Source organism: Mustela nigripes, chromosome 15, assembly GCF_022355385.1.
Source record: "Mustela nigripes isolate SB6536 chromosome 15, MUSNIG.SB6536, whole genome shotgun sequence".
Taxonomy (NCBI): Eukaryota; Metazoa; Chordata; class Mammalia; order Carnivora; family Mustelidae; genus Mustela; species Mustela nigripes.
This window is the reverse complement of record NC_081571.1, coordinates 66,650,617-66,677,829: the sequence shown is the minus strand read 5'-3', so window position 1 is coordinate 66,677,829 and position 27,213 is coordinate 66,650,617. Positions and strand designations below refer to the sequence as shown.

The window sequence follows — 27,213 nt, the reverse complement described above, 5'->3', positions numbered from 1 at the left end:
GAATGGGTCAACCGGGAAATTAAAGAAGAATTGAAAAAAATCATGGAAACAAATGATAATGAAAATACAACGGTTCAAAATCTGTGGGACACAACAAAGGCAGTCCTGAGAGGAAAATATATAGTGGTACAAGCCTTTCTCAAGAAACAAGAAAGGTCTCAGGTACACAACCTAACCCTACACCTAAAGGAGCTGGAGAAAGAACAAGAAAGAAACCCTAAGCCCAGCAGGAGAAAAGAAATCATAAAGATCAGAGCAGAAATCAATGAAATAGAAACCAAAAAAACAATAGAACAAATCAACGAAACTAGGAGCTGGTTCTTTGAAAGAATTAATAAAATTGATAAACCCCTGGCCCGACTTATCAAAAAGAAAAGAGAAAGGACCCAAATAAATAAAATCATGAATGAAAGAGGAGAGATCACAACTAACACCAAAGAAATACAAACTATTATAAGAACATACTATGAGCAACTCTACGGCAATAAATTTGACAATCTGGAAGAAATGGATGCATTCCTAGAAACATATAAACTACCACAACTGAACCAGGAAGAAATAGAAAGCCTGAACAGACCCATAACCAGTAAGGAGATTGAAACAGTCATTAAAAATCTCCAAACAAACAAAAGCCCAGGGCCAGACGGCTTCCTGGGGGAATTCTACCAAACATTTAAAGAAGAACTAATTCCTATTCTCCTGAAACTGTTCCAAAAAATAGAAATGGAAGGAAAACTTCCAAACTCATTTTATGAAGCCAGCATCACCTTGATCCCAAAACCAGACAAGGATCCCACCAAAAAAGAGAGCTATAGACCGAAATCCTTGATGAACACAGATGCGAAAATACTCAACAAAATACTAGCCAATAGGATTCAACAGTACATTAAAAAGATCATTCACCACGACCAAGTGGGATTTATTCCAGGGCTGCAAGGTTGGTTCAACATCCGCAAATCAGTCAATGTGATACAACACATCAATAAAAGAAAGAACAAGAACCATATGATACTCTCAATAGATGCTGAAAAAGCATTTGACAAAGTACAACATCCCTTCCTGATCAAAACTCTTCAAAGTGTAGGGATAGAGGGCACATACCTCAATATCATCAAAGCCATCTATGAAAAACCCACCGCAAATATCATTCTCAATGGAGAAAAACTGAAAGCTTTTCCGCTAAGGTCAGGAACACGGCAGGGATGTCCATTATCACCACTGCTATTCAACATCGTACTAGAGGTCCTAGCCTCAGCAATCAGACAACAAAAGGAAATTAAAGGCATCCAAATCGGCAAAGAAGAAGTCAAATTATCACTCTTCGCAGATGATATGATACTATATGTGGAAAACCCAAAAGACTCCACTCCAAAACTGCTAGAACTTATACAGGAATTCAGTAAAGTGTCAGGATATAAAATCAATGCACAGAAATCAGTTGCATTTCTCTACACCAACAGCAAGACAGAAGAAAGAGATATTAAGGAGTCAATCCCATTTACAATTGCATCCAAAACCATAAGATACCTAGGAATAAACCTAACCAAAGAGACACAGAATCTATACTCAGAAAACTATAAAGTACTCATGAAAGAAATTGAGGAAGACACAAAGAAAGGGAAAAATGTTCCATGCTCCTGGATTGGAAGAATAAATATTGTGAAAATGTCTATGCTACCTAAAGCAATCTACACATTTAATGCAATTCCTATCAAAGTACCATCCATCTTTTTCAAAGAAATGGAACAAATAATGCTAAAATTTATATGGAACCAGAAAAGACCTCGAATAGCCAAAGGGATATTGAAAAAGAAAGCCAACGTTGGTGGCATCACAATTCCGGACTTCAGGCTCTATTACAAAGCTGTCATCATCAAGACAGCATGGTACTGGCACAAAAACAGACACATAGATCAATGGAACAGAATAGAGAGCCCAGAAATAGACCCTCAAATCTATGGTCAACTAATCTTCGACAAAGCAGGAAAGAATGTCCAATGGAAAAAAGACAGCCTTTTCAATAAATGGTGCTGGGAAAATTGGACAGCCACATGCAGAAAAATGAAATTGGACCATTTCCTTACACCACACACAAAAATAGACTCAAAATGGATGAAGGACCTCAATGTACGAAAGGAATCCATCAAAATCCTTGAGGAGAACACGGGCAGCAACCTCTTCGACCTCTGCCGCAGCAACATCTTCCTAGGAACAACGCAAAAGGCAAGGGAAGCAAGGGAAAAAATGAACTATTGGGATTTCATCAAGATCAAAAGCTTTTGCACAGCAAAGGAAACAGTTAACAAAATCAAAAGACAACTGACAGAATGGGAGAAGATATTTGCAAACGACATATCAGATAAAGGACTAGTGTCCAGAATCTATAAAGAACTTAGCAAACTCAACACCCAAAGAACAAATAATCCAATCAAGAAATGGGCAGAGGACATGAACAGACATTTCTGCAAAGAAGACATCCAGATGGCGAACAGACACATGAAAAAGTGCTCCATATCACTCGGCATCAGGGAAATACAAATCAAAACCACAATGAGATATCACCTCACACCAGTCAGAATGGCTAAAATCAACAAGTCAGGAAATGACAGATGCTGGCGAGGATGCGGAGAAAGGGGAACCCTCCTACACTGTTGGTGGGAATGCAAGCTGGTGCAGCCACTCTGGAAAACAGCATGGAGGTTCCTCAAAATGTTGAAAATAGAACTGCCCTATGACCCAGCAATTGCACTATTGGGTATTTACCCTAAAGATACAAACGTAGTGATCCAAAGGGGCACGTGTACTCGAATGTTTATAGCAGCAATGTCCACAATAGCCAAACTATGGAAAGAACCTAGATGTCCATCAACAGATGAATGGATCAAGAAGATGTGGTATATATACACAATGGAATACTATGCAGCCATCAAAAGAAATGAAATCTTGCCATTTGCAACAACATGGATGGAACTAGAGCGTATCATGCTTAGCGAAATAAGTCAAGCAGAGAAAGACAACTATCATATGATCTCCCTGATATGAGGAAGTGGTGATGCAACATGGAGGCTTAAGTGGGTAGAAGAAGAATAAATGAAACAAGATGGGATTGGGAGGGAGACAAACCATAAGTGACTCTTAATCTCACAAAACAAACTGAGGGTTGCCGGGGGGAGGGGGTTTGGGAGAAGGGGTTGGGATTATGGACATTGGGGAGGGCATGTGATTTGGTGAGTGCTGTGAAGTGTGTAAACCTGGTGATTCACAGACCTGTACCCCTGGAGATAAAAATATATGTTTATAAAAAATAAAAAAATTAAAAAAAAAAAATTCCTCCGCGTGTCCCTGCTCCTCAAAATGGTGTTTCCCAAAGGTCAAAACAAAACGAAAACCAAAAGGTCTACAGATCTTTGCATTCAGATCGTTAATGAGAAGAAAGCAGATTACTAAGGGACAGTACAAGTTCTGGTTGGCTGACTAAAACTTGAGAGCTGTTGACCTTTGCCCCATTTCCCACTCGGCTCCATCTCACACCATCAACTCCAGTCACACTGAATTACTCGGAATCCTCTAAAACACATAATGCTTTTCCATCACGTCCATTGTCTCCCTCAGGCGAAGGTGCCCTTGACCCTTCTCCTTCTGTATCCTTTCTACCCAAAACTTTCGTATCTTGCAATAGTCAACTCACGCTTTTCTGAGAGTTCCTGATAGGATTGGCCAATCCCTACTTTGAGCTCTCTTCAACCCTGTCCAATTCACTATCATATGATGTAAAATATTCTATCATAATTTTATTCCGTATCTTCTTCCTCTGAAGTGTCAGCTTTTTGAGGACAAGTACATTGTAATTTCTCCTTTATCCAGCTACTAAATAGTGTTTGTCCAAGACAGACAAGAAAAAAAAAAAAAGAATGGGAAAAAAGGAAAGATCATTCTGTTTTAGTTTGTCTTGAAAAGTAACTAAGATATTTTTATTAAGATAGATGTTCACAACTTAGGTGATTATTGAATATACTATAGGTAGGAATTTTTCTAAAACAAAGTCAGAATTGGTCAGGTACATAAAACAGGTCTTAAAAAGCTTTATGTTCAAGTAAGCATTTGTTTTTTCAGAACTCCTTAAAATTTACTATTAACAATTAAGAAAAAGCTTCTGAATTTTTTGAATATAGAGAGAATAAAAGTGAATGACAGGAAGTTCTTCCTAGTGGTTAAATACTGCAGCAGATAAACATCTGAATTTTGCCCAGGAAATGGGGAAATTCTGGATTTGTAGGCATTACATCTGCAACAGTACAAACTCAAAACTGAAATCAGAGGAAAAAGATAGATAAATGGTATTTTGAAAACGGGTTACATTTCTCAGAGGGAAGTTGTGCTCTTATATCCAGATCCATTAAAATTAATCAAATGATGGATTAAAAACCCTAGCAAGTACCTGGTGTACAGCAGGCTATCAATAAATGATATTCGTGTTTCTCTTCACACATACCCATGATAACAAAACATCCCATTTAAGTGATAAATACTTCATTTTAAAATTGGCAACCTACTTAGATGACTGCTCTTGATTGAACCGAGACACCCTATTTCTACCCACAGGTTCTGTCTTACCCCACATTCTCGTATCAACTGAATCATAGTCAAGGGTTCAATTAAGTCCCTTAAACCCATCCCACGGCAGTTCAACATTTTTGATACCTTTCCCTGTCTTGACTTACTCTCATACTCGAATCCCAGGACCTAAATCTTACTCCTAGTGTTTATTCCATTTCCAACGGGTCAATTCTGTCTCCCCAGTACTTATCAGACTGTAGCTCCCACCATAGGTCTAGCATCTCCTAAGCCCTTGGGGTGTCAGTCCTGGCCACGGTATTGGGCAGAGGTAAGTAAACATTTGTTCCATGTCTTTAGAAAACACCATATTCTAAAGTCTTCACCCGCTGTGTTTTTTTTTTTAAGACTTTTATTTATTTATTTGACAGACAGAGATCACAAGTAGACAGAGAAGCAGGCAGAGAGAGAGGAGGAAGCAGGCTCCCTACTGAGAAGAGAGCCCAATGCAGGGCTCGATCCCAGGACCCTGGGATCAGGACCTGAGCCAAAGGCAGAGGTTTTAACCCACTGCGCCACCCAGGCACCTCCCGCTGTGCTTTTTTAACTATTCCTGCCATCAACCTCACCAAAAGAAGTCCTTCTCGTCCATAATTACATAGCTGTCAGTGGTATTTATTTGGAGGCCATGCCCTATAAATTCATAAATTCCAGGTTTGTTTACATAAGCACCCTAGACAGACTTGCTATAGCTGTTAAAAGCATTCCATACGTAATGATCATCAGGAGAATCTGTTAGCATCTTTAAAAATTTGACCTGATCATTTCTTCTGTTCTAATAATTTCTTAATCTCAATCCAACACTTTATTGTCAGGCACCATTAGAGTTCTCACTAAAGGGAGAACTCTAAAGTTCTCTAAAGTTATCTAAACTCTAAAGAGGAGAACATCTCCTCTGCACAGTCTCTTCCTGACCAGAGAGACCACAATCCAAATATTCCGCATAGGTTTTGCCCATCGGTTAAAAACATCTTGCTTCCTTTCTTAAATTACTTACATCATTACGTAATCTATTCTAGAAGGGCTTCTGGAAAACATCTAATCCATGACTTGTTCTTTCTCTCCAATAACTGCTCTAAGCCATGCAACTAACTGTATCATTCTTCACGGTGGCCAACAGGAAACCCAGAGCCAAAGTGTCCAGCCCAGTTCATGACTGTTGATGCCCCATCCTGTTAAAATGTTATGTATCTCATGTCTTAAACACCTGATTCCCTGTTATTTTTCCTACTCTTATTTCTTGTTTCTAGACTCAGATTCATGATGCTTTCCCTACTGTTACTTTCAGACCATACAGACTTCTGTGCATGGATTTAAACTAGTATTGGGAGATGATACAAACACATAAGATAGAAATCTATAGGCAACTGGAAACAATTAAGACACTGAATGGCTTGACTTCTCACTCAAATTATTAGCTCCCCTACGAGTAGTATAACTCAATCAGATAAATAGCTAAAGGGGCCTACAGCACAGGCATACATTAACAATCCAGTGAGAAGCATATGTCATATGAATTGCCACACACGACACACAGTATAATTAAGGCTATCCACACAGCAATGAATTCAAGGCCAATATGGTCCTCTTGTCTATATGGACTGATTTCAGCTAGATGTACAACCTAAAAAATACATGGGAAGTACCTTAATAGATTCCAGTCACAAAAGAAACAGAACAAAGAAATCCAAATCATATTGATTCTACCTCTAAAATAAGTTTTAAATTGACTTCCTTCCATCTGTACTACCATCACTTTAAGTGGATACTCTACAGACAAGAAGGGTCTCTTAAAAATGCAAATTGTGGCCTCTAGGCTGAAAAACTTCCCATGGCTTTCTACCGCTCTTGGGATGAAGTTCAAAATCCTTAACATCCAAAAAGGCTCCTGTGAGCCTCCCTGGGTCACCTCTTCTGCACTCAGCCTTCACTTTCTTAAGCGGGGACATGTTTGCAAAGCGTGGACCCTGCAAAACAAACACACGCAAGAATGACCAATTACACTTGAGCCTTTCCTCTTCCTCTCCACAGAAGTAAGGGTGGTCTGGATTGACTGTTTCCACTTAATTCTCCCACCAAACCCGCAATCTCAATTCTGACCCCACCCCTACCCCGTAAAGGAGAACATCTGGATAACTGGTGAACTCCCCTAGTTGTCAAATTCAAGACACACTCGCCATTTCTTCTCACTCTTAACTTCTTCGTGGGCTCCAACACAATTTGCTCCCCAGTTTTCAAAACCCTTCCCTTGCCTTGCCTTCTGGAACGCCTGAGTTATCTTCTTTCTCCTTGTTTTTAATTATTTGTGTTGCCCAGGTTCCGCCTCTCGGATCTGGCCCTGAGTGATGTTCTACCCCCGGGAGAGTCATCTACAAGCCTAGTGATCTACAAACCTTCATCTGTGCCACTGTCTCAAGGGATACTTGGGCCCACGTTCCCAGCTATCTATTGTGTGGTACACCACAACAAACCAGGGTAGCCTCAGAACGGACATGCCCGGTGTTGCACCTTCCCCCCTATAGAGTGTCTTCTACTCTGAAAGCCACTTAAGAAACTGGGTTGGCTCAGTCACTTAAGCGGCTCCTTTGGCTCAGGTCATGATCTTGGGTGCTGGGACTGAGCTCCGGTGCTGGGCTCCCTGCTCGGTGGGAAGCCTCCTTCTCCCTCTGCCCCTCCCCCAACTCGTGTGCTCCCTCACTCGCTCTCTCTCGCAAATAAATAAAATCTTAAAAAACAAAAGAAAGAAGAGAAAAAGAAAAAAACTGTGTATCTGATAACTCTGCCTTCTCCATCTGCTCACTTTTCAAGAAGTGTTTCTCTAAACGGGGTTAAGTAAAAAATGTCTCAGAGGAATGATAAAAATGAACTCACTCAAAACACCCTTCCCCTATGCAAAGACAATAAATTTATTTTCTTAAAAATCAAATAAATCCATTCTCTCAAGGGTAGTACTTCTCGGAAGCTTGAATCTGCTACTATTTATCATGCCCCTTGAAGACACATGCTTAGGGGGCAGCCTTCCTCCCGAGTTAAGTTTTTGCTGAGAACACTAATTTAACAGCTACTAGAAATAATATGCCGCAGAACAGAGTGCGGGCTTGCCAGTTACTCTCCTTGAGGTCACCTTAACCAGAGCTCATAAAAACAGCATCCCAAACTGACACAGGTTTAAGTTTCGGTGTTGTGTGCAGCAAGACACAGCCCTGTAGCGTAAATGGGCTCCAAGTACTGCTTCTCAGAGGGCTGTTTAGGGGATACTGAGTCTTCCCTCCGCCCCTGCTAAATTACAGAGTAATTTCCTGTTCTTTATTTTGATTAATAAGTCAAATGAATTCATCAAATATTGATTAAACACCTGTTCCGTACAAGACGCTGTGATAATTATTAAGGATACCAAGAAGGGTTGAATGTCGTTTTGTCCCTTCAGGGCTCAGTCTAAGGGGAAACACATTTGTAAAAAATTTAATTAATGTGACAAAGTGCTATGAAGGAAGTACGTACTCTGTTCTGCAGGACCACAGGGAAAGAAATAATTTCCTTTTCTTGGAGAGATAAGTGGGGGAGCGGGGGGCTGGTCAGACAATATTTTAACTAGGTGCTTGGTTTACAGGCTCCTTACCAACAACAACAACAACAAAAATACAAGATAGAATATATTTCAAGTTTATAAATAAAAAGCTGGGGTTTTTAGGGTAAAATTTATCTGAATTCACAAAGTTGATGAGTAACAAAACAAACCTGGACTCAGATTATCCAGATGAGACAGAAGGAAGAGCAGGTAGGAAGTATGAAAAGGTCTATTTCATTGGGGAAAGCCAAAGCAGGGAGGTGTGGCTGAGCTGAGAACCGCTTAGCTGTGGGCTGGGGAGGAGGCTGGGGAGCTGGGAAGGGCCTGAGAGGTTTTCCTGCTTGCAAATTAACAAGCTGGCGTGTTCCTGTTTCACTGAGGCTGACAGAAGCCAAGAGACTCCCCCAACAGCAAGCAAGCGCATCAGCATGGAGCTGGTTACCCTGCTCCTCACTGGGGATGCTCTCCAGGGGGCCTGCACCTGTTGCACTCTGGGGGGTGGGGGTGGGGACATTTGAGGGGCGAGGAAGGGGTTGCCACTTCTGTAGCAAGCCAAGACAATCCTGTTTTTGCCCTGAGAGAAACTCTCCTTCAGGGCTGCTTGTTGGGAACATGAACACAACTGAACAAATGGCCCAAGTAAAGGGTAGTCAGGGCCTTGCATTTTGGGCATCCCGAGTAAACACATAGAAACAGGACACTGGGGAAGGTGGATGACCTCTCGCAACGGGGAGGGAAGAGATGGGAAAGAGTGGAGCCAAGGAGAGGAGTCTGGAAAAGAAGGCAGGAACCATATAACTGAGAAATTTTAATGCAATCCATGGGAGTTTGAACTTTTTCTGCAAGCACTGGGAAGCCGTGAAAGATGTCCTAAGATATGTATCAAACACCACTGGAATGGTTTGTAGGATGAGCTGAACGTTTCTGCTCCGACCTCCGCCTTTTCCTTTCCCAACCTGGCTCTTCTTCATAGTTACTGAAAACACTGCCAATCTAGAAGGTGGTCCTCTTTCTAGAATTTTTTAACTTGCAACCAGGAGACTTGGGTCAGTTTCTCCCCTTGGGGGTAAGATACCTCGCAGTCATATTTTCTGCTATAGGAAGAAGCCTACTTTGCAGCGGGGAAAAAAGAAAAAAAATCCTAAGAAATCTGTAAGCATTCTGGTCTGCATTTTCTTATTTTATTTTTTTTCCAGTCCATCTGCATCTCTTCCCCTCCCTTGTCTTCAGTGTCCCTCAGGAGACCTCCATGGACTCCAAGCATTCCTATTTCAGCTTAGCACAGTTTTAGTTATGTTCCCATCACTTGAACCTGAAGTTCTGAACTAGTTTAGAAGGGCAGTGTTCCCAGCTTCATCTCTAGGACATTACGTTGGAAGCCATATGGAAAATGGCTTCCAATGAAGACAAAAGTGGAAACATGACCAAAAGAGTGTCACAACAGTCCAAGAGAGAAATGACGTTTCCATATGTCCTTATAGACATGACCATCTCTGACTCAGAGATGACTTTAAGAAGTAGTTCCTGGCTCTGAAGGTAGTTTAGGGCACCTCAGTAGTTCCCAGGATAAGCTGTGAGGGAGGACTCATTTCATACATGATAGTTCAAGATCAAAAACCGACCCTTCCAAATGGGGAGAAAAACATATGATGCCAAAGAAGAAGGGGCCAGATCATGAAGGGTCTACAGGAAAGTTGGAATCATTAAGATAAAGAACAACAAGATTGCCTGTCTTTGTTGCTGCCGGAACCAAGCCCAAGAGCCCTGAAAAATTATCACACAGAAAAGCCCAGAAGAGTACAATCACAAGGGCTTCACCTCAGTGTTTCTAAATCATATATAATCACATACTTATCACAAAGTAAATAAAAAATTCTAATTCATTTTTTAAAAAATCATCTTTGCCAAGAATTCAAAAGACACAGGAATTTGTGAAGTATATTTTGACTTCTAACCTCTCTCCCATCTCCCTTCCCCAACCCCCGTTGCGAGAGGTCATCCACCTTCCCCAGTGTCCTGTTTCTATGTGTTTACTCGGGATGCCCAAAACGCAAGCCTTGACTACCCTTTACTTGGGCCATTTGTCCAGCTGCGTTCATGCTCCCAACAAGCAACCCTGAAGGAGAGTTTCTCCCAGGACAAAGAGTAGGTTTGTCTTGGCTTGCTACAGAGAGGCAACCCCTTCCCGCCACCCTGAAACGTGCCCCACCCCCCAGAGTGCAACAGGTGCAGGCCCCCTGGAGACCACCCCCTGTGAGGAGCAGGGTAACCAGCTCCACCCTCATGCCGCTTGCTTGCTGTTGGGGGAGTCTCTTGCTTCTGTCAGCCTCAGTGAAACAGGAACACGCCAGCTTGTTAATTTGCAAGCAGGAAAACCTCTCAGGCCCTGCCCAGCTCCCCAGCCTCCTCCCCAGCCCACAGCTAAGTGGCTCTGGCCCTCCAGCTCAGCCACACCTCCCTGCTTTGGCTTTCCTCCTCCTAATTTTACTCAAGCTTATCTACTATTAATGGCACTCTATGCACTTTGTTTTGGGGTATATTCATACATAAACTGGTGTGTGTGTGTGTGTGTGTGTGTGTGTGTGTGTGTGTGTGTTTTTTGCTTAGGCTACAATTTGTTTTTTCCTTTAATAAATGCTGTAGGTCATTTGTCCTAATTTGGTTAGATAGCTTTCCCCTCCTGGTTTAATGTCCACTTGTGATTATCCATAATTTATCATTCAATAGATATTAATAGATGTTTACATTAGCTGCAATTCTTTTCTGTGCAATGAATATGTATGTACATTATACATAGACACACACACACACACACGTTGGGATACTCTCCTAAAAGCTGGAATCACCAAGAAAAGGGTATACAAAATTTAAATTTTGAGTGAAAACTGCCGAATTCCCCCAAACGCACATAGTCAGTTGTTCTGCTCAGTATCTGTAGGTGAGCGCTCTCTTTCCTACAATCACAGGAACATTAGATATCACTATTTTTAATCCTCCACAATGTGATATTCATAAGGAATTAGTTTTCTTCTGTTAATGGTGAGCTCAAGCATCTTCCATATCCTCATTAGTCATTTATATCATTTGAATTTCCTCATTAAGTTCTTTTTTTCATTTCCCTTTGAATATTAGTGTCTTTGTTACCAATTTATAAGAGCTCACTTGTGACTAAGGATGCTAACCTTTTTTTTTTCTTTTTTTTAGATTTTTTTTTTTAATTTATTTGACAGACAGAGATCACAAGTAGACAGAGACGCAGGCAGAGAGAGAGGAGGAAGCAGGCTCCCTGCTGAGCAAAGAGCCCGACGCAGGACTCGATCCCACGACACTGGGATCATGACCTGAGCCTAAGGCAAAAGCTTTAACCTACTGAGCCACCCAGGTGACCCAAGAATGCTAACCTTTTGACAACTGTGCACTACAGATGAGACACCATAGGTTTTTTTCTCCTATGTATCTCACTACAATATTTATTATTTTTAAGATTTTATTTATTTATTTGACACAGAGAGAAAGATCACGAGTAGGCAGAGAGGCAGGCAGAGAGAGGAGGAAGCAGGCTCCCTGCTGAGCAGAGAGCCCGATGTGGGGCTCGATCCCAGGACCCTGAGATCATGACCTGAGCCGAAGGCAGAGACTTAACCCACTCAGCCACCCAGGTGCCTCTACAATGTTTATTTTTTTGATCACACACAAGTTATATATTCAAATATAATATTTGGTTTTTTTGTTTTGTTTTAAGAAAGGCAAAGGAAAATCACTGAAGGATTTAACACAATAAATAAAGAGGAGCTTTGACTTTTCCTGGGAAATCAGTTGGGAAGCAATTGGGAAGTGGACTGATGAGAACCGAAAGCAGATGTTGGTCGATGGGATCATCCAGACATGCAAGGGCACCAGATGAACGCACAGTGGTAGTGACGGGAGTGGGAACAGAACGTTCAGGGCATTTGTGAAACAGAAACCATAGAAGGCGCCAAGTGGATGAATTGGTAGAGTGGGTTGAATTAAACTTCTGTGTTATTAGGGGGTGTTATCAATTTAGTCACATTTCTAACTGAACCCAAAAGAGCTAGGCACCGCCAGTGTTCTCCATAAAATGGGTGAAGGGAAAAGGGAGGGAAAGGAACAATTAATAAAAGCGTAATCATCATTGATCGGAACTTCTAAAAAGTATATGAGTTAACTATAGAACAGATTTATGTTCTGCTTATTTATTGACATATTTTAATTACAAATCAAATATTCTCTGAAAGCTCTGGGTCTAAATACTTAAAGTATATAAAGTTTTGTCATATAGGATCCTGGAATGAAACACATTGGTCCTGTTAAATAGGGCTATTTAATAGAATATTTATAAAGGGAAGGATATAGGAAGACTGTAAGAGGTACTACAGTACTTCTCAGCTAGGAACTGTGGAGAAGCGATTACTACCTCTAAGGGGGCAGGAAAATAAAGTATTGACCAGAATTCAGAGAGAGCTGCAGGGTCACCTGCCAAGTGCTGCAGGACTCTGTAGGGTGAGACCAGCACAGTCCCCCTGCCCAGCCTCTTCCTAGCCACTGTTGGCCTCTGACAGCCAGAGGCGGGGATGCCCACTGATACCCCTGCTTACCGCCCAGACACAGAGCAGGGTGCGGCGTCTGCTTGGAGGGGCCGAGACTGGCCAGCATGCTGTGCCTTTGTGTCTTTCACGTGGAAGGAAAGTTCTTATCCCCAACATAGGGACACACAAAGACCCGTTAGTACCATGACACACAAAAACATGATAAAACACAGCAGAGAGTTCTCTCCTACTCACTTGCCAAAGTCAATTCTACATTGTAGAACCTGTCCCTCCGGGCCGTCACTCAGCATCCTTCCAGGCACAGTACCCCCCTCTTGATCTTCACTGAATTAATTTAAAAGACAGTATTTTGTAAAAGACTGGTTTTTAGCTCTTAAACCACATAACAGATATGAACAAATCTGATTTTACCATAGAGTTATAGGATAAATAATGAATTATTTCATTTATTAACTAAAATAAGGAACGAAAACATGGACTATGTCTCCAAGAGTACAAGAGTGAATACAGAAAAACATGTGACATTTGGTATTTTGTTAACATGAAGGAAAAGGGATTCCTACTATGATTTCTTTGCCTGCTCCCTAACCCAGCATAAAGAAGTGTTTACATATATCAAAAAAGAACATTTCTAATAGAGTTAACTAGGTAGCATTTTGTAGAGAATGGTACTATTTTCAGTTTTTCCCCATACCCTGTGGTCCTCAAAAACCACTGAAAGGGAAAAGAAAACACCTCTATCACCATTCCTGTGAAGAAAGAAAAACATATTCTGAGAAGCTGAGTTGTTTGCTAAAGGTCACATGGCCAGTAAGTGACAGAGTCAAGACTAAGCTATTTGAAAAACCGTAAGTTCATTGTTATTCACTTAAATACATGACCATGATATGGGATAAATTATACAGTAAAATGTTTTTTCTGTTTATCCCATGGCAACATTTCAATGCTTTGTCATACCTATTTTTCCTTGTTTTGCATGTAGGATATCTCCGAAGGTGAGTAGATATTAATATTTAATAACCTGAAGCTTATTTGTACCCCTGAACTTATAAAAGTAAAAAGTGAAATTTAGTTTTGTAACTAAAGCTCTTAACTCTACAAACATAGATGCTCAGACCTTGCCCTGACGAACAGGGCCCTGAAGGATCCCTGGGTTCTTCAGCCTTTTCCCTTTTTCCGTATCATTCCTATTTCCTTCACCTTTTAAGTTGATCAAAAAAAAAACTTTGTTAAAAATGACTTTTTTTTCCCCCTAGAGTGAAATGTATTCCGAGGCTGGTGAGAACAGACTGTTAATCTCTTCATTTTATTGACCTACTTCAGTTTCAGCTCATTAAACACAGACATTTTCAATGATCAAAAGAAAATGAACCAAATGTAACTTGCTACAACCTTACTAAATAAGAGAGTTGCTCAAAAGGCAAATAAATCTGAACAGGTAATTTAATATTGACAATCTTCCATTTAAAGAATATATCTGTAATGAACAAGGACATCCAGAAATAATGTTTACATTCCTTTGATCAATGAAGGCACAGTCTTGGCTTATTATCAGACTCCTCGGTTCTTACCCCTCTCCCAAAAAAAATCTTGAAGAAATCATGAACTAAAGTCCCTTGAAACTGTAAGAAAAAGAAAAGCAAAAGACTATGAGCTCTAAAAAGATAGCTGCAAAGATAACTTAATTATATTGTCTATATACAATTACAAAAGCTAAAATAAATTTGATTATCATAGCACAGAGGAGAGAAAAAAAATAGTCATTCAAACTCATTACCCTAATAAGAGTAATACACAATTTATAAAAGAAGAAAATGTTTACTGCCTTCTAAATATAATTGCATTTGAAACATAAATTTGAGTTCATTGTTGAACCATATCAAAATATCTGTGTCTCATTAGCACTGACTTAAATAATCCTTCTATTTAGGTAGAATTTCCTAATACCTCTTCTCAGATATCCTAAATAAATAACCAACTACACTTCATACAGAAAAAAAAATTTTTTCAAAGTATTATTGAAAGATATTCTAAAGACTAAGTAAATATTTCTAAAATTGGAATTGTTGGAAATAGTTTAGACACAGTTTACCTGTTACCATATATCATGTTTTGTGATTTAGCAGGAATTATATTTTTGCTTATCCTGGAAGGCCTGGTCTCTCTACTTAGTCTGCACGGAGTCTGGACCCCAATCTGATATCTTTTAACAATCTTCCTAGCTCAGGAATGACTCCATAAATAAGGGATAGGTGCTTTACTCCCAACATGGAATTAACAAGGGTGGGAGATGAGAAAACAGAATCATTTTCTAGTTCCTTAAATTTCCTCACAGAAAGAAACCACTTTGAAAGAAAAAAAAGGGGGGGGGGGTAGAAAAAATCAAATAAAACACAAACCCATCAATCCAGAGCCAAATATAAATTATATTTGGTCACCTTATCTTTCTCCATCCTCCCAACAAGAGATGAATTAATGCTCGAAGTCAGATCAGTCACTGTCTACATGAAGATAAAAATTGAGTAAATGAATCCCTTAAACATCAAATAATCTTCCTTTACTTCCAGGACATTTGAGGAAACTTTCTTCCAGACATTTGTTCGGCAACTCATTTTTTCCATTTCAAAAATATTTGATAATGTAAATTAAAATTCCTTTAAGTTTAAACTTAAAAAAACTGGGTCACTTTATAGAATTTGTGGCAGAGGTACATAAGAAAACACTGACTCCTGGAAAATAATTCACTCAACAACACAACTGAGCCCAGATCAGAAGGTTTTTTTTAAAACCTCACCTCCTACATTTCCCATTGTTAATAGTAAGCATAGGAAACTATGTAAAGACCGTAGACAGAGTATGTTAGGTAAGTACACATCTAAGATTAATTCTACAAATCAAAATGTATTTCTTGATTTTGGCCTAACCACAGAACATTAAGATATGCCGATCACGGACTTTACTCTCAAATAGCCTACAGTCAAGCAGAGGGAAAGAAATATATTCAAAATCACCATTACTGCTTTGAGTCTCTACCTACATGAGAAATAAATATTGGTCCCTATGTGGTAGATTTGAGGATTCCAAGGATGATCAAGGCCCAGAAAGGACCTCGAGATGGTGGCAGGAGACGGTGAGCTTTATGGGGCTGTCCCTCACAGTAGGAGACCACCCCCCCCCAGGCCCCATAACACAGGGGCACCACCTAGAAGAGGAAGACGACAGGGAGACTCCCAGGAGAGAGGGAAGCAGTGGAAGGCGCTCACGTATCCCCTAGCTCGGAGAAATGGCTCAGTAGCAAGATGAGAAGTTTCTGAATCTGAGAACTTCCAAAGGCAGCAGTGGCTTGGGTGTTTCATAGCCCCCAAGTGTGTTTTAAGCATGGTGGGCCAATGATGGGAGCAGTATGCGAAGCAAGCAGGCTCTAAGCGACTAAAAATATGCTGATTTGAGTTATATTTAAAGCAACTGGATGTGTAAAAATTTGAATTTGGCCCTCGAGGGCTCTGGGCTAATCATCTTGACCTGATGTGAAGAAGTAAAAATCACAGGGCACAGGGCCATCTTGAACCCATTTACACAACACCGGAAAACTTGAGAAATATCATGATGTAGAGATAGCAGAATCTTAGATAGACGGGCTATCCATCTGTGGACTGACTCCTAGAGTTTAATGTAAGAATCAGAGAGGTTCAGAGGATGTAGCAAAGTCTTCAACAAATATTTCAAGGGGCGCCTGGGTGGCTCAGTGGATTAAAGCCTCTGCCTTCGGCTCAGGTCATGATCCTAGGGTCCTGGGATCGAGCCCCACATCGGGCTCTCTGCTCAGCAGGGAGCCTGCTTCCCTCTCTCTCTCTCTCTGCCTGCCTCTCAGCCTACTTGTGATCTCTGTCTGTCAAATAAATAAATAAAATCTTAAAAAAACAAAATTTCAAGTCTTAGTCCACATCAGACACTCCTGTAGGCAGCCAAAGAGAACCTTCCATGAATAAGGCAGCCAGTAGCACCGGCAACATAACAGACAGGGCCCGTGCCAACTGCGAATGCAGAATTCGGTTTGCACTGCAAGATGGTAAGCGCAGAACATTAAACCATTAAACCTTCTGAGGGTGGGACCCTGTGTGAGTGCCCAGGTGACACGTCCACGAACCTGGCCTTGGCAGATGTGTTCTCTGTTCTCATCATGCACACCGTCTAGTGGTGACAGAGCAATAATAAAAACAAAGAAAAAACATATGGCACCATGAAAGAAAGATGGGGATTATACAGTAATAACTGGGGGAACAGAGTCCAATGAACTTTGAGAAAAGCCTCTCCAAAGAGCTGACATTGCAACCGAGACCTGAGCCAGGCAGCTACATAATGTGCGGGTGTGAAAGAGCTATAGGTTGGACAGTTTATGCCAATGGTTCTCAACCAGGTAATGCAAAGAGTTACTGGTGGTTATTTCTGGATGGTAAATTTTGCTTTCTTTGTACTTTTCAGTACTTTGAATATTCAAGAGAATGAGTATTCTTTCATAAAAACATGAAAGTACAAAATCTCATTTTCTTTCTATGAAAGTGCATTATGCATTCAACTTACGTAGCAGCCATATGTGAACTTGATATGGCTAATCAAAGACCTAGAGGGGATTATGCTAAGTGAAATAAGTCAGACAGAGAAAGACAAATACTGGATGTACTGGGTGATTTTACTTATATGTGAAATTTTTTTAAAAAATGAAAAGACAAAACAAAGAGAAGCAGACTCATACATGCAAGAAACAAACTGTTGGTTACCAGAGTGGGGAGGGACTGGGGGATGGACGAAACAGATAAAGGGAATTAAGATGCTACAGTTTTGAGGCGCCTGGGTGGCTCAGTCAGTTAAGCGCTGCTTTCTGCTCAGGTCATGATCCCAGAGTCCTGGGATGGAGCCCACCTCAGTATCCCTGCTCCATGGGGAGCTTGCTTCTCCCTCTGTTTGCTCTGCCTGCTGCTCCCCCTGCTTGTGCTCTTTCTCTCTGTCAAATAAATAAAATCTATTAGAAGATTTAAAAAATTAATAATACAATTTTTAAAATATTCTACAGTTTTAAAATATGTAAGTCATGGGGATATAATGTACAACACAGGGAATATAGTCAATAATACCATAATAATTTTTTATGGCCACAGATGATAACTAGCCTTATGGTGGGAATCATTTTATAATCTATAAAAATACCAAATCACTATGATTTACACCTGAAACTAACAGGATATTGCATGTCAATTATACTTCAATAAAAAATTAAAAATTAATTTAAAAATGTAAAATCTTACAAATAGTTTTTAAAAGAAACAGTAAGTGTTGGCAAGGATGTGAAGTAAAAGGAACCCTGGGGCACTGCTGGTGGGAATGCAAACTGGTACAGCCACTGTGGGAGACAGCATGGAGGTTCCCCCCAAAATTAAAAACAGAACTGCCCTATGATCCAATAATTGCACTACTGGGTATTTATCCAAAGAACAAGAAAACACCGTTCAAAATGATACATGCACCCCTGTTTTTACTGTAGCATTATTTATAATAGCCAGACTATGGAAGCAGTCCAAGTGTCCATCAAAGACGAGGTGATGTAAATACTGATGGAATATTATTTAGCCAGGAAAAAAAGAATGAAATCTTGCCATTTGCAACAACATGGATAGATCCAAAGAGTATGCTGTTAAGTGAAATAAGCCAGTTACAGAAAGACAAGCGTCATATGATCTCACTCATCTGTGGAATTTAAGAAATAAAACAAAGGAAAAAGAAAAGAAAAAGGCAAACCAAAAAACAAACTCTTAACTAGAGAGAACAAAGAGACGGTTACCAGATTTTGGGGGGGGTATGGACAAAACAGGTGAAGGAGATTAAGAGTAAACATATCTTGCTGAGCACTGAGTAATATGGAATTGCTGAATCACTATATTGTACACCTGAAACTAATACAACACTATCTTAACTACACTGAAATTAAAATAAGTAATTTTTAAAATAATAGAATAATAACATTTTAAAAAAAGTTTTCCTATATACTGTGACTCATAGAAGAATGACTAATCATGTTAAGGTGATTTCTAACAGGAGCATTAGTGAAATTTGAAATTTCTAAAGCTGAAAAGAGGAAGAATTGAGGACATAGTTGGTGTTGTCTTTTCTTCTGGACGAAGGTCAAGCTTTTGTAAAAGAAAGGTAATTAATGGAAAATGGCTATTCTCTATTAAAAGTAAAGCTATTGTTACTTACCGAACCAGAATAGGCACCACAGTCACAACCTATTCCAACAAAGCATATCACTGAAGTCTTTCATGACCCCATTTTAAGGTTTATGGTTTCTTCAACAGTTATACCAAGAGACCACTGATTTATAAATCATTTCTGTTTAAGAGAGGCCTCTGTTTGTTGGAATGCTGCTGTTGGTATTACACCAGTTAATGACAAAATAAATATCACAGACTCAGAGGGCCTTCTTATCAGACCTGGAAAGTAAGTTATACACACGCACATGTGTGCACGCACGTGATAAAAATCATATTTCAGAAAGCCCTGGGCAAGTTGGAAACTGGAGAAGAATGATAAAATGTTATTCTTAAGTTCTCCAAACTGCACCTCTCCTAAAGCCAATTATACAAATACAAGATGTTGGACACTTGGAAGACAGGAACCTACATTGTGGGAAGGAGGGAGAAAGGGGACACACACAGCATTTATACTTGCTAGTGAGCTGAGTGTGAGGAACTGGGGTGTGATTAGTGCACTTCAGGCCCCTGAAAGACAGTCATACTCCATGGCCTTCAAGTAGAAAACCACACTCTCTGTGTGACCAGTAAGCTTCACTAAAGGCCTGGATAAAAATGGCACACCTGATTGTCACAGCCACCAACGCACACACTCAGTTTTGCAGAGGAGAAAGTGACAAGCTGCTCTGACAATGGAACCAAGCCGATGTTTACAAGTCAACCGGACAACATGCACAGACTCAGAGAGCAACCATGGGACAAGGCCACCAGGGACCTGTGAGAGGCAGGAAGGCCACCAGGACACTCTGCAACCTCAAAAATGACTCAACAGCCCCCTCTTCTGACCAAAAAGAGAGCTGCCACTTCTTCCATAATGACAACTATCCCCACCTTAACCCTGCTAGCCCCTAAACAAATTGTAAAAATCCCCAGTTCCTGAACTGCCCTGCTTCATTCAACAGTCCTTGATACCAATCAACACAAGCCCAAGTCTTCGAAAAAGCCCCTCCCTGGGGGCCCTTCAGCAAGACACCAAGAGTTCCTGTGCTGAGTGATGGCCCTTGCTGCAGAAACCAAATGGAGCCTACTTTGTTTGATTATAGGGCTGTTTCTGGTGGGTTGGGGTGGACGGGCTTCAACACAGACCAATCCTGATGTTAATATTCTGCCCCGGCATCAGACCATGGGTCCCTTTTATGACTCAGGAAATGTGATCACCACAACTATGTTCCTTAAGTAGCAGAAAGGGCTAAATTCATGAGAAACAAGAGTTCCAGTTTGAGATTACAATCAATGAATGACTATGGCCACCAGCCAGTTAACTGTATAAATCCCTAAACCATCCTATAGGCGCTACTTTGCCTCCCTGAATCCAGACAGCAGAGCTAAGACGGTGGTAGTAGTAGTAGCTATGGGCACTGCAGCTAGCTACAACACAGCTGTTCCTCAGTGTCCATTAGTTCATGGAAATACATATATAATCATATTTTTTTTACCATATCCTAATAAAAACCATTTAGATAGGTTTCTTTCTTAGAGTTTCCATTAGCTCATGAACAGAAACAAAATATTCACTATAACCTAATAAATTCCATTTTGAATAGAAAATTACTTCCCAATTTTAAAAACAATCATTTATGACCAAAACAAACAAACAAACAAACAAACCTATTTGGGGGGTATAGCTCAGAGGTAGAGCATTTGACTGCAAAAAAAAACCTATTTATCATAAAAACATCGTCTGATGTCTAGAGATCTAAAACTAAAATTTCACCCTTAAAGGCCACATCTAATTAAAACTTTAAGACACTAAATAAAAAAACTAGAATGACCACAGCACATTTAGTGAGCACTTACTGTGTGCATTTGTGCTCTTCTGCACACACACACATTATTTCATGTCATCTAAGAACTAATATTCTCATCTCACGGATGACAAAACAGAGGTTCGAAGGTCATAACCAATTAACCGAGGTCCCAAGCTACAAGGGGGCAGAATCAAGTTTTGAAACCCAAGGCCTGTAATTCCAGATTCCAAGGTTACCAAGTAGATTGTTTCTACTGGGTGTGAAAATGAATCAACAACGTCCTTGAAACAATTATAAGACTGGATCTTAAGGAAACCAGTTTAAAAACTACAGCTACACAGCACTAAAGTGTCCTTTACAATTAGAATTTCATTTTGCCACATCCAGTTTATTTTTATTATCCCATTTATGGGCCAAAGCTCCCAAGAAAAAGTTATTTTTCACAAACTACTCCTTGTACCAATGAACTTCCGTTTTAAAACCAGTTGGCATATAAATTACCTGAATATAGTCCTGGATTTTTTTTATGAGCTTCTCCGCTCTGAATTACCTTCTTGAAAAAGGGAAAGAATGCAAGTGTGAACAATGAATGTGTGAAGAGAATTTCAATGGGAAGGCATTATCCCTCCTCCCCAATAAATAAAATAAAAATAAAAGGACTTTTAAAAGAAACACTAAGCTTTGTTGTTTGTTTCTCTCGAATAAAATAAACAAGAGCAAAGGGCACCTTGACTACTACTTAGGAAATAAAATCAGAATGCAGGGAAATCTGTAATGCTAATCACATTTACACCTTCTCTCCTTTTTTACATTTCTCATCCAACATCCTTAGAAGCTCAATAGGCTTAAAAGAATTGGAGCAGGGTAGAGAACAAAGGTGAGGAGAATCTGAGAAATGACTTCAATGGCTGTTCTCACCGTTTTTAATAATTCCAAATTGAGTAACATAGTGCTCAAAAGATACAAAAGTCACAAATGTAGGAAGAAACTATAGAAAGTTGTTCTACCTGCTTATATTATAAAATGGGATTCTGACTAGACCTCTCAGGAATTAACCACTTGTAGACAGTAAATAAAGAAAACACACACACACACACACACACACACTTTTCAAGGAAACAAGTATCAGATTTAAATGTATTAGTTTTGGGGTTTTTTTTTTTTGGGGGGGGGGGTACCTCAGGACCTTGAGATCATGACCTGAGCTAAAATCAAGAATCCGACGCTTAACTGACTGCGCCACCCAGGCACCCCCTAAATGTATTAGCTTCTGTCAGTGAAAGCCCATACGCCAAATAAATACATTTATTACAAGGAATAACAATATCTGTATTTTTACATGGAAATGACCAGGTATATTAACTATTGTTCTCTCTTGAGATTGAGGATGACATTAGACAGTAAGATACCCAACTGCTATCCTCAATCAAGCTAATGTTATAGATCATATACAAATACAAAAATAGAGCAAAGCAGTTACAAAGCACATCGTCTATGTGTGGTTTGCTCAGTTTGGGAATGAGATTGTTACAGTGGGAAGAAGAGAAGTATCAATGTCAAAAGAAATAGTTTAATATTTTATTTAATTATTCAAATAAAGCAATCACTAACAATACGGAGCCAAGAATGATTCTAATCAAGGGGATTCTAATTCAGAATAATACTTTCATGTGACTTTTTCTTAATGCAAATATCAAAAGAATTTAACCCTTCTAAGCATCAGCTCCACTGATGTCCCTAAGTGCAACCCCACAGAGCCCCTTTCCTTGGTACTGCTATGATTCCCCCATCATGGTAAGCCACAGATAAAGGAAGGTCTAGCAACAGGGAAGCAAGCCAGAACGTCATAGAAAAGAAGGTGCATCCCATCCTGGCTCTTTGTTAGGGGTCATAGGTATCAAATGCAAATAAGGACACTACCTCCTTCTCTAGAGGGCAGAGCTTCAGTTTCCTCTCACATCCTGGTAAAAAGGTCCCTCAGTGATTGATACTCTGGAAAGTTCCTCTACAAAAAACATGAAATACACACAAGGTTCTAGAAATGTAACACCTAATCGGTATGTTACATTCGGCAGGTACCAGAAATACTAAGATATGAGAAAGGCAAGGAAATCATGGCCTTACTGGGGAGCAGTCAACATTTCCTGAACATAGCAGCCAAAATTATGGCATTTCTGGGATAAAGTCTAATAATGCAGCTCAATGTCTTCACCCTGTCCACCTCCCCAACACAACTCCCATTTTAGTAGTATTAGCTACTGATAAGTGAGTTTTAGTTTTGTTTTTTTAATAAAAAGAATGTACTGATATACACCAATGTGCCCAAACTATTGAGGAGAAAACTGCCCTAAGCTGAGAATACCAACTGTCTTCTCTCAAATAGTATAGAAGCAGCACATAGTACTAAATAGACATTCAAATAAATACTTGAAATATTTCAAAAATTAAAGACTGGTCATGTAAACTAAAATGGATTCAGTGTTCCCAAATTCTCAGATTGTCCTTGTAAAATGACTGGGGAACTAGGTTCACCACCAGCAAAGCAATTAAGCAAGACAGCTACAGCTCCATAGTGCTAAAAGCAAGTCTCTTCGCCCTAAAAACTCGGGCAGAGGATGTAAATTTTAGACCCAAGCATCCTCTACAAATAATTTTTTTCAACCAATAAGATCACAGCATTCGTCTGTGCACTGACTTCACAGTCAGGGTGCACCGCATAGTACGATCTTAGCTTCAGACACCGCTTACTGCGTTTGACAACTAAGACCTCATCTCCCAGACCAAAGGTAAACTGGAAATCCCGCCAGCAGAAGGGAATTTGCGCGGCAGCGGTGGGAAGCAGGGGGTAAAGGTGCAGGCAAACTGCGTTGCAAGAAGCAGAATCTACACCCGCTACGCTCGCCGTGTTCTCTCCCCTTCAGTCTCTGCCATACGTCTCATCCATGCTTAGTGGCTTCCCCATACGTTCAATCTGATCGCCTGTTGCCGTCACACCTTGCAGGCGGTAAAACTACCCAGTTGGTCTGAGAGACGCACTGGGTAGTTCAGGTTCCCGCAAGGAGGGCGGCGTGCCAGGGCGCAGAGAGGCGGCTAAGGGTCATACCAGTGCGGGTGCACCGGTCCGCGTCCGAATTAAAAAGGAGACCGGCTGCCCATTCTCCAGCAAAGGAGAAGAACACGGGTTTGTATTTTTAGCATCAAACTTGGAGCGACCAACCCAACTCTGTCCACTGCACGAGAAAGCAGCAAACCGAGGCCCCCCGGCGGGGCAGTGGTGAAATTTCCACTCGCAACAGAAACGCAGTCAGGCCGCGCTGTCCCCAGCTGTCAGCTTTGCGGGCCTCTTCCAACATCAGCAGAGACTGCCGGAGCCAGCGGGGGCGGCCAATGCCCAGAGCCCAGCTCAGCCTCGGGCGGAGTCAGGGAGTCCCCGCACACCGAGCTGCCCCCCGAGGCCTCCCTAGGGTTCACGATGCCCGGCCGGAGTGCCTGAAAGGTCATCTGGCCACGAACAGCCACCCCGAGGGTGGGGAGCGCGGAGTTCCCGCTCAGGACGGCCCCGGCCCGCGCCCAGGCGCAGCGCTCTGCGCCGGCCCGACGCGCCTCACCTGCCCGCGGCGAATCCGGCAGCCCCTTGACACCTCCCACCAGGCGCCACTGGAAAAGTTTCCGAACTTCTTCGCAGCTGGGCATGTCCTCGCTCCGAGCAGACCCAACGAGAGCCAAGAGGAGGAGACAGCAACAGCCCGCGCGCCAGGCCGGTGAGTCCATCATCGGTGTCCTCGTCGCCCCTTCCCACGCAGTGGACCCCACTGCCCCCGCGCGCCCTGCGTTGCAGGCGCTGGAAAACGCTCGGCGGTCGCGGTTCCCAGAAGGTGCAAGCTGGCGGCGGGCGCTCCGGGGTCGTTCCGGGACGCCGGCTTCACCTGGGGGCACTTGGCTTTCTCCCGGGGAGCCCCGAGGCTGGAACAGCAGAGTTCTCCGGCAGAGCGCCGCGAGGTCTCCGTCTCCGGCAGGGGCGAGTTGGCGCAGCCCGGGGGAGGAAAACGGCTGGAGCCGCACGGAGCCCGCGAGCATCCGGCTCTGGCCACCGCCGCGGTAGCCGCGGGCTCAGCCAGCAGCGGCCAACCTGGGACGCGCCCACCCGCCGCGCTCCGCGGGCAAGCCCCGCCCCTCCACGTTCCGCCCCGCGCCCAGGCTCCGCCCTCCCCACGCCACGCCCCCGGCGCGCCTCCCGCGGCTGCTCCCGCCTTCCCGCTGTCAACGCGGCCCCACGCAGGACGGATCTCGGAGCCCGCTGCCTGGATCGAGGAAACGAAGGAATAAAACGAAAGCCCGGCCGCGCTCTCGCAGTCCTTCCCGAGGAACGACCGTCTGATGAAAAGACGAGCGAGCGTAGGAAGAGGCTCCGAGAAGATCAGGGATGAGAAACACCAGCTGGAAGGAGGATGAAGTTCTTGGCTGGAAGTCGAGGTCTTCAGGGCACGGGCATTCCTGTCGAAATTGTGTGAAATAGGATCTGGGCACACACCAAGGGCAAAACCTACACAGGGGAAGATCCCAACCGAGAAGCTTGATCGCATTCACGAGGTTTTAAGACGATCCATGAGAAGTTAACTTTTTTAAAAATTGGTTTGTGTTACTGCCTTGGAACATTTTTCTGTAACATTAACTGACTCCGAGAGAATTTAGAGATCATAAGAATTACATTCAAACATCATCAGGCTCTTCTTATCACAGTAGAGTCCGGTTTGGTCTCTCGTCAAACTTCAGCATTGTATTTTACTTCAGTACTTCGTATCTATCTGGACCCTTCTGAGATGTATCACCCCTGGAATCTGTAAAAAAAAAAAAAAAAAAAAAACCATTTCTCAAAGAACTTAGAGTGCTCAGGGGAGTTTCTAAAAAGGAAGATAGAAAAATGAAGACTTTAGGCAATTTAAAAATGACAAAGGAACTTTGTCAATTTACAATTTACAAAAAGAATACATTAGAAACCATACATCAGTGGGTCATGCACATTTTCTAAACGTGACTAACTCAACAGCCTGCGAGGGACAAGGGTCTCTTCGTCCACAGGCACCTGAAGGTACTACTCCTCCAGTCAAACAAAACTGCTTGAAAGCATCAGGCAGGGTGGACTATAAATGCCTCAACCACTTAAAAGAAATTTAATCTCAAATTTGAACCCTTGCCAAGAGATAGAAATAAATAATTTTAAGTCTTAGTTAAGTGTCATGGGACTTTTAATGACCATTTGATACCAATGGCAGCACTCTCAGCCGTAGATTGCTTGCTTTAAAACCATTCCAGGAAAATGGCTGAGATACTTCTTCAGTGAAATAGTGCTCACTTGCCTTTTGACATCAATTCCATGAATACTAGGTTTCTGGTGGATTTTTTTTTTTTTTTTTTTTTTGAGATGCTCTCTCAGTAAATGAGAATGGGGGGAGGGGAAACAGCTGCTTTTAAATTCAAGGACTTCAAGCAAAGCTGTGTATAGGTACCCCTGCACCCCTGCGGGAGCTGGGAAGAACTTCCCCCATAAACTTCTTCTCTAGCCACCAAGCATGCAGAGATTGCTTGGAAGTCAGCAATATGTATCTATGTGAAGAATGACGGGGAGGATGTATATAGCACCTAGATGACAGACAGCACTCTAAGTGGTTTTTATGGATACTAATTCATTCATTTAATCTTAGAACAACCCTATAAAGTAGTTATCACTATTATTGTTTTACAGATGAGGAAACAGGCACAGAGAGGTGAACTGGCTTGTCCTAGGCCAACATAGCTGTTAAAGGGTGCAGCCAAGAATCAAACCCAGGCATTAGAATACAGAACACAAGCTATTAACCTCAGACTCCCAGCCACCCCATGCCATACCAGAGAACATATTGGGCTACACTGAGCAACACCAAAGGTGGTCTATTAATTTATCAGATTTTTTTACTAGTAATTATATATAATTTTTATCTATGGAATTTTATTCTACTAGAATTCCTTCTGTGTCCATATAAGGCTAGTAAATCCCCAGGTTTTTCCAAAACTTTTTTTCTTTATCTAGATCTTTCCTTGTTAGATTTGATCATCATAGGGTATTAGCATTAAAAGAATCCTTAGAGATTACCTGGTCCAATTCATTCACTTGGAATTTCTAAAACAATTTGTCTTACAAGGGTAAAATAACAGACACTACTGAGAACTACTGATGGTTCAGTAAAAACTAATCAACTAACAAATAGTGATTGAACACATACTAAATGTAAAACAACAAACCACCATGCTAGGCATAATAGGGATTATAGAGACATATAAACAAATTCTAATCTTTGTTTTTACAATTTATTTCAACAAAACAATTAGGTGGGAAGCTATCGAGAAATAGAATAGGGACTAATGAGAAATTA

At 41.4% G+C, this 27,213-nt stretch overlaps 1 protein-coding gene across 3 annotated transcripts in view; it reads right to left on the bottom strand.

The window, feature by feature from the left end:
* Positions 1-24,982, bottom strand: part of GPC5 (glypican 5) — a 1,430,236-nt gene extending 1,405,254 nt beyond the window's left edge. For all 3 annotated transcript variants that reach the window (XM_059377522.1, XM_059377523.1, XM_059377524.1), the window contains exon 1: positions 24,412-24,982. In XM_059377522.1, coding sequence (XP_059233505.1) covers positions 24,412-24,880 — 469 coding nt within the window. In that variant the 5' untranslated portion in view covers positions 24,881-24,982. The remainder of the gene's footprint in view (positions 1-24,411) is intronic.
* Positions 24,983-27,213: the final 2,231 nt, after the last annotated feature.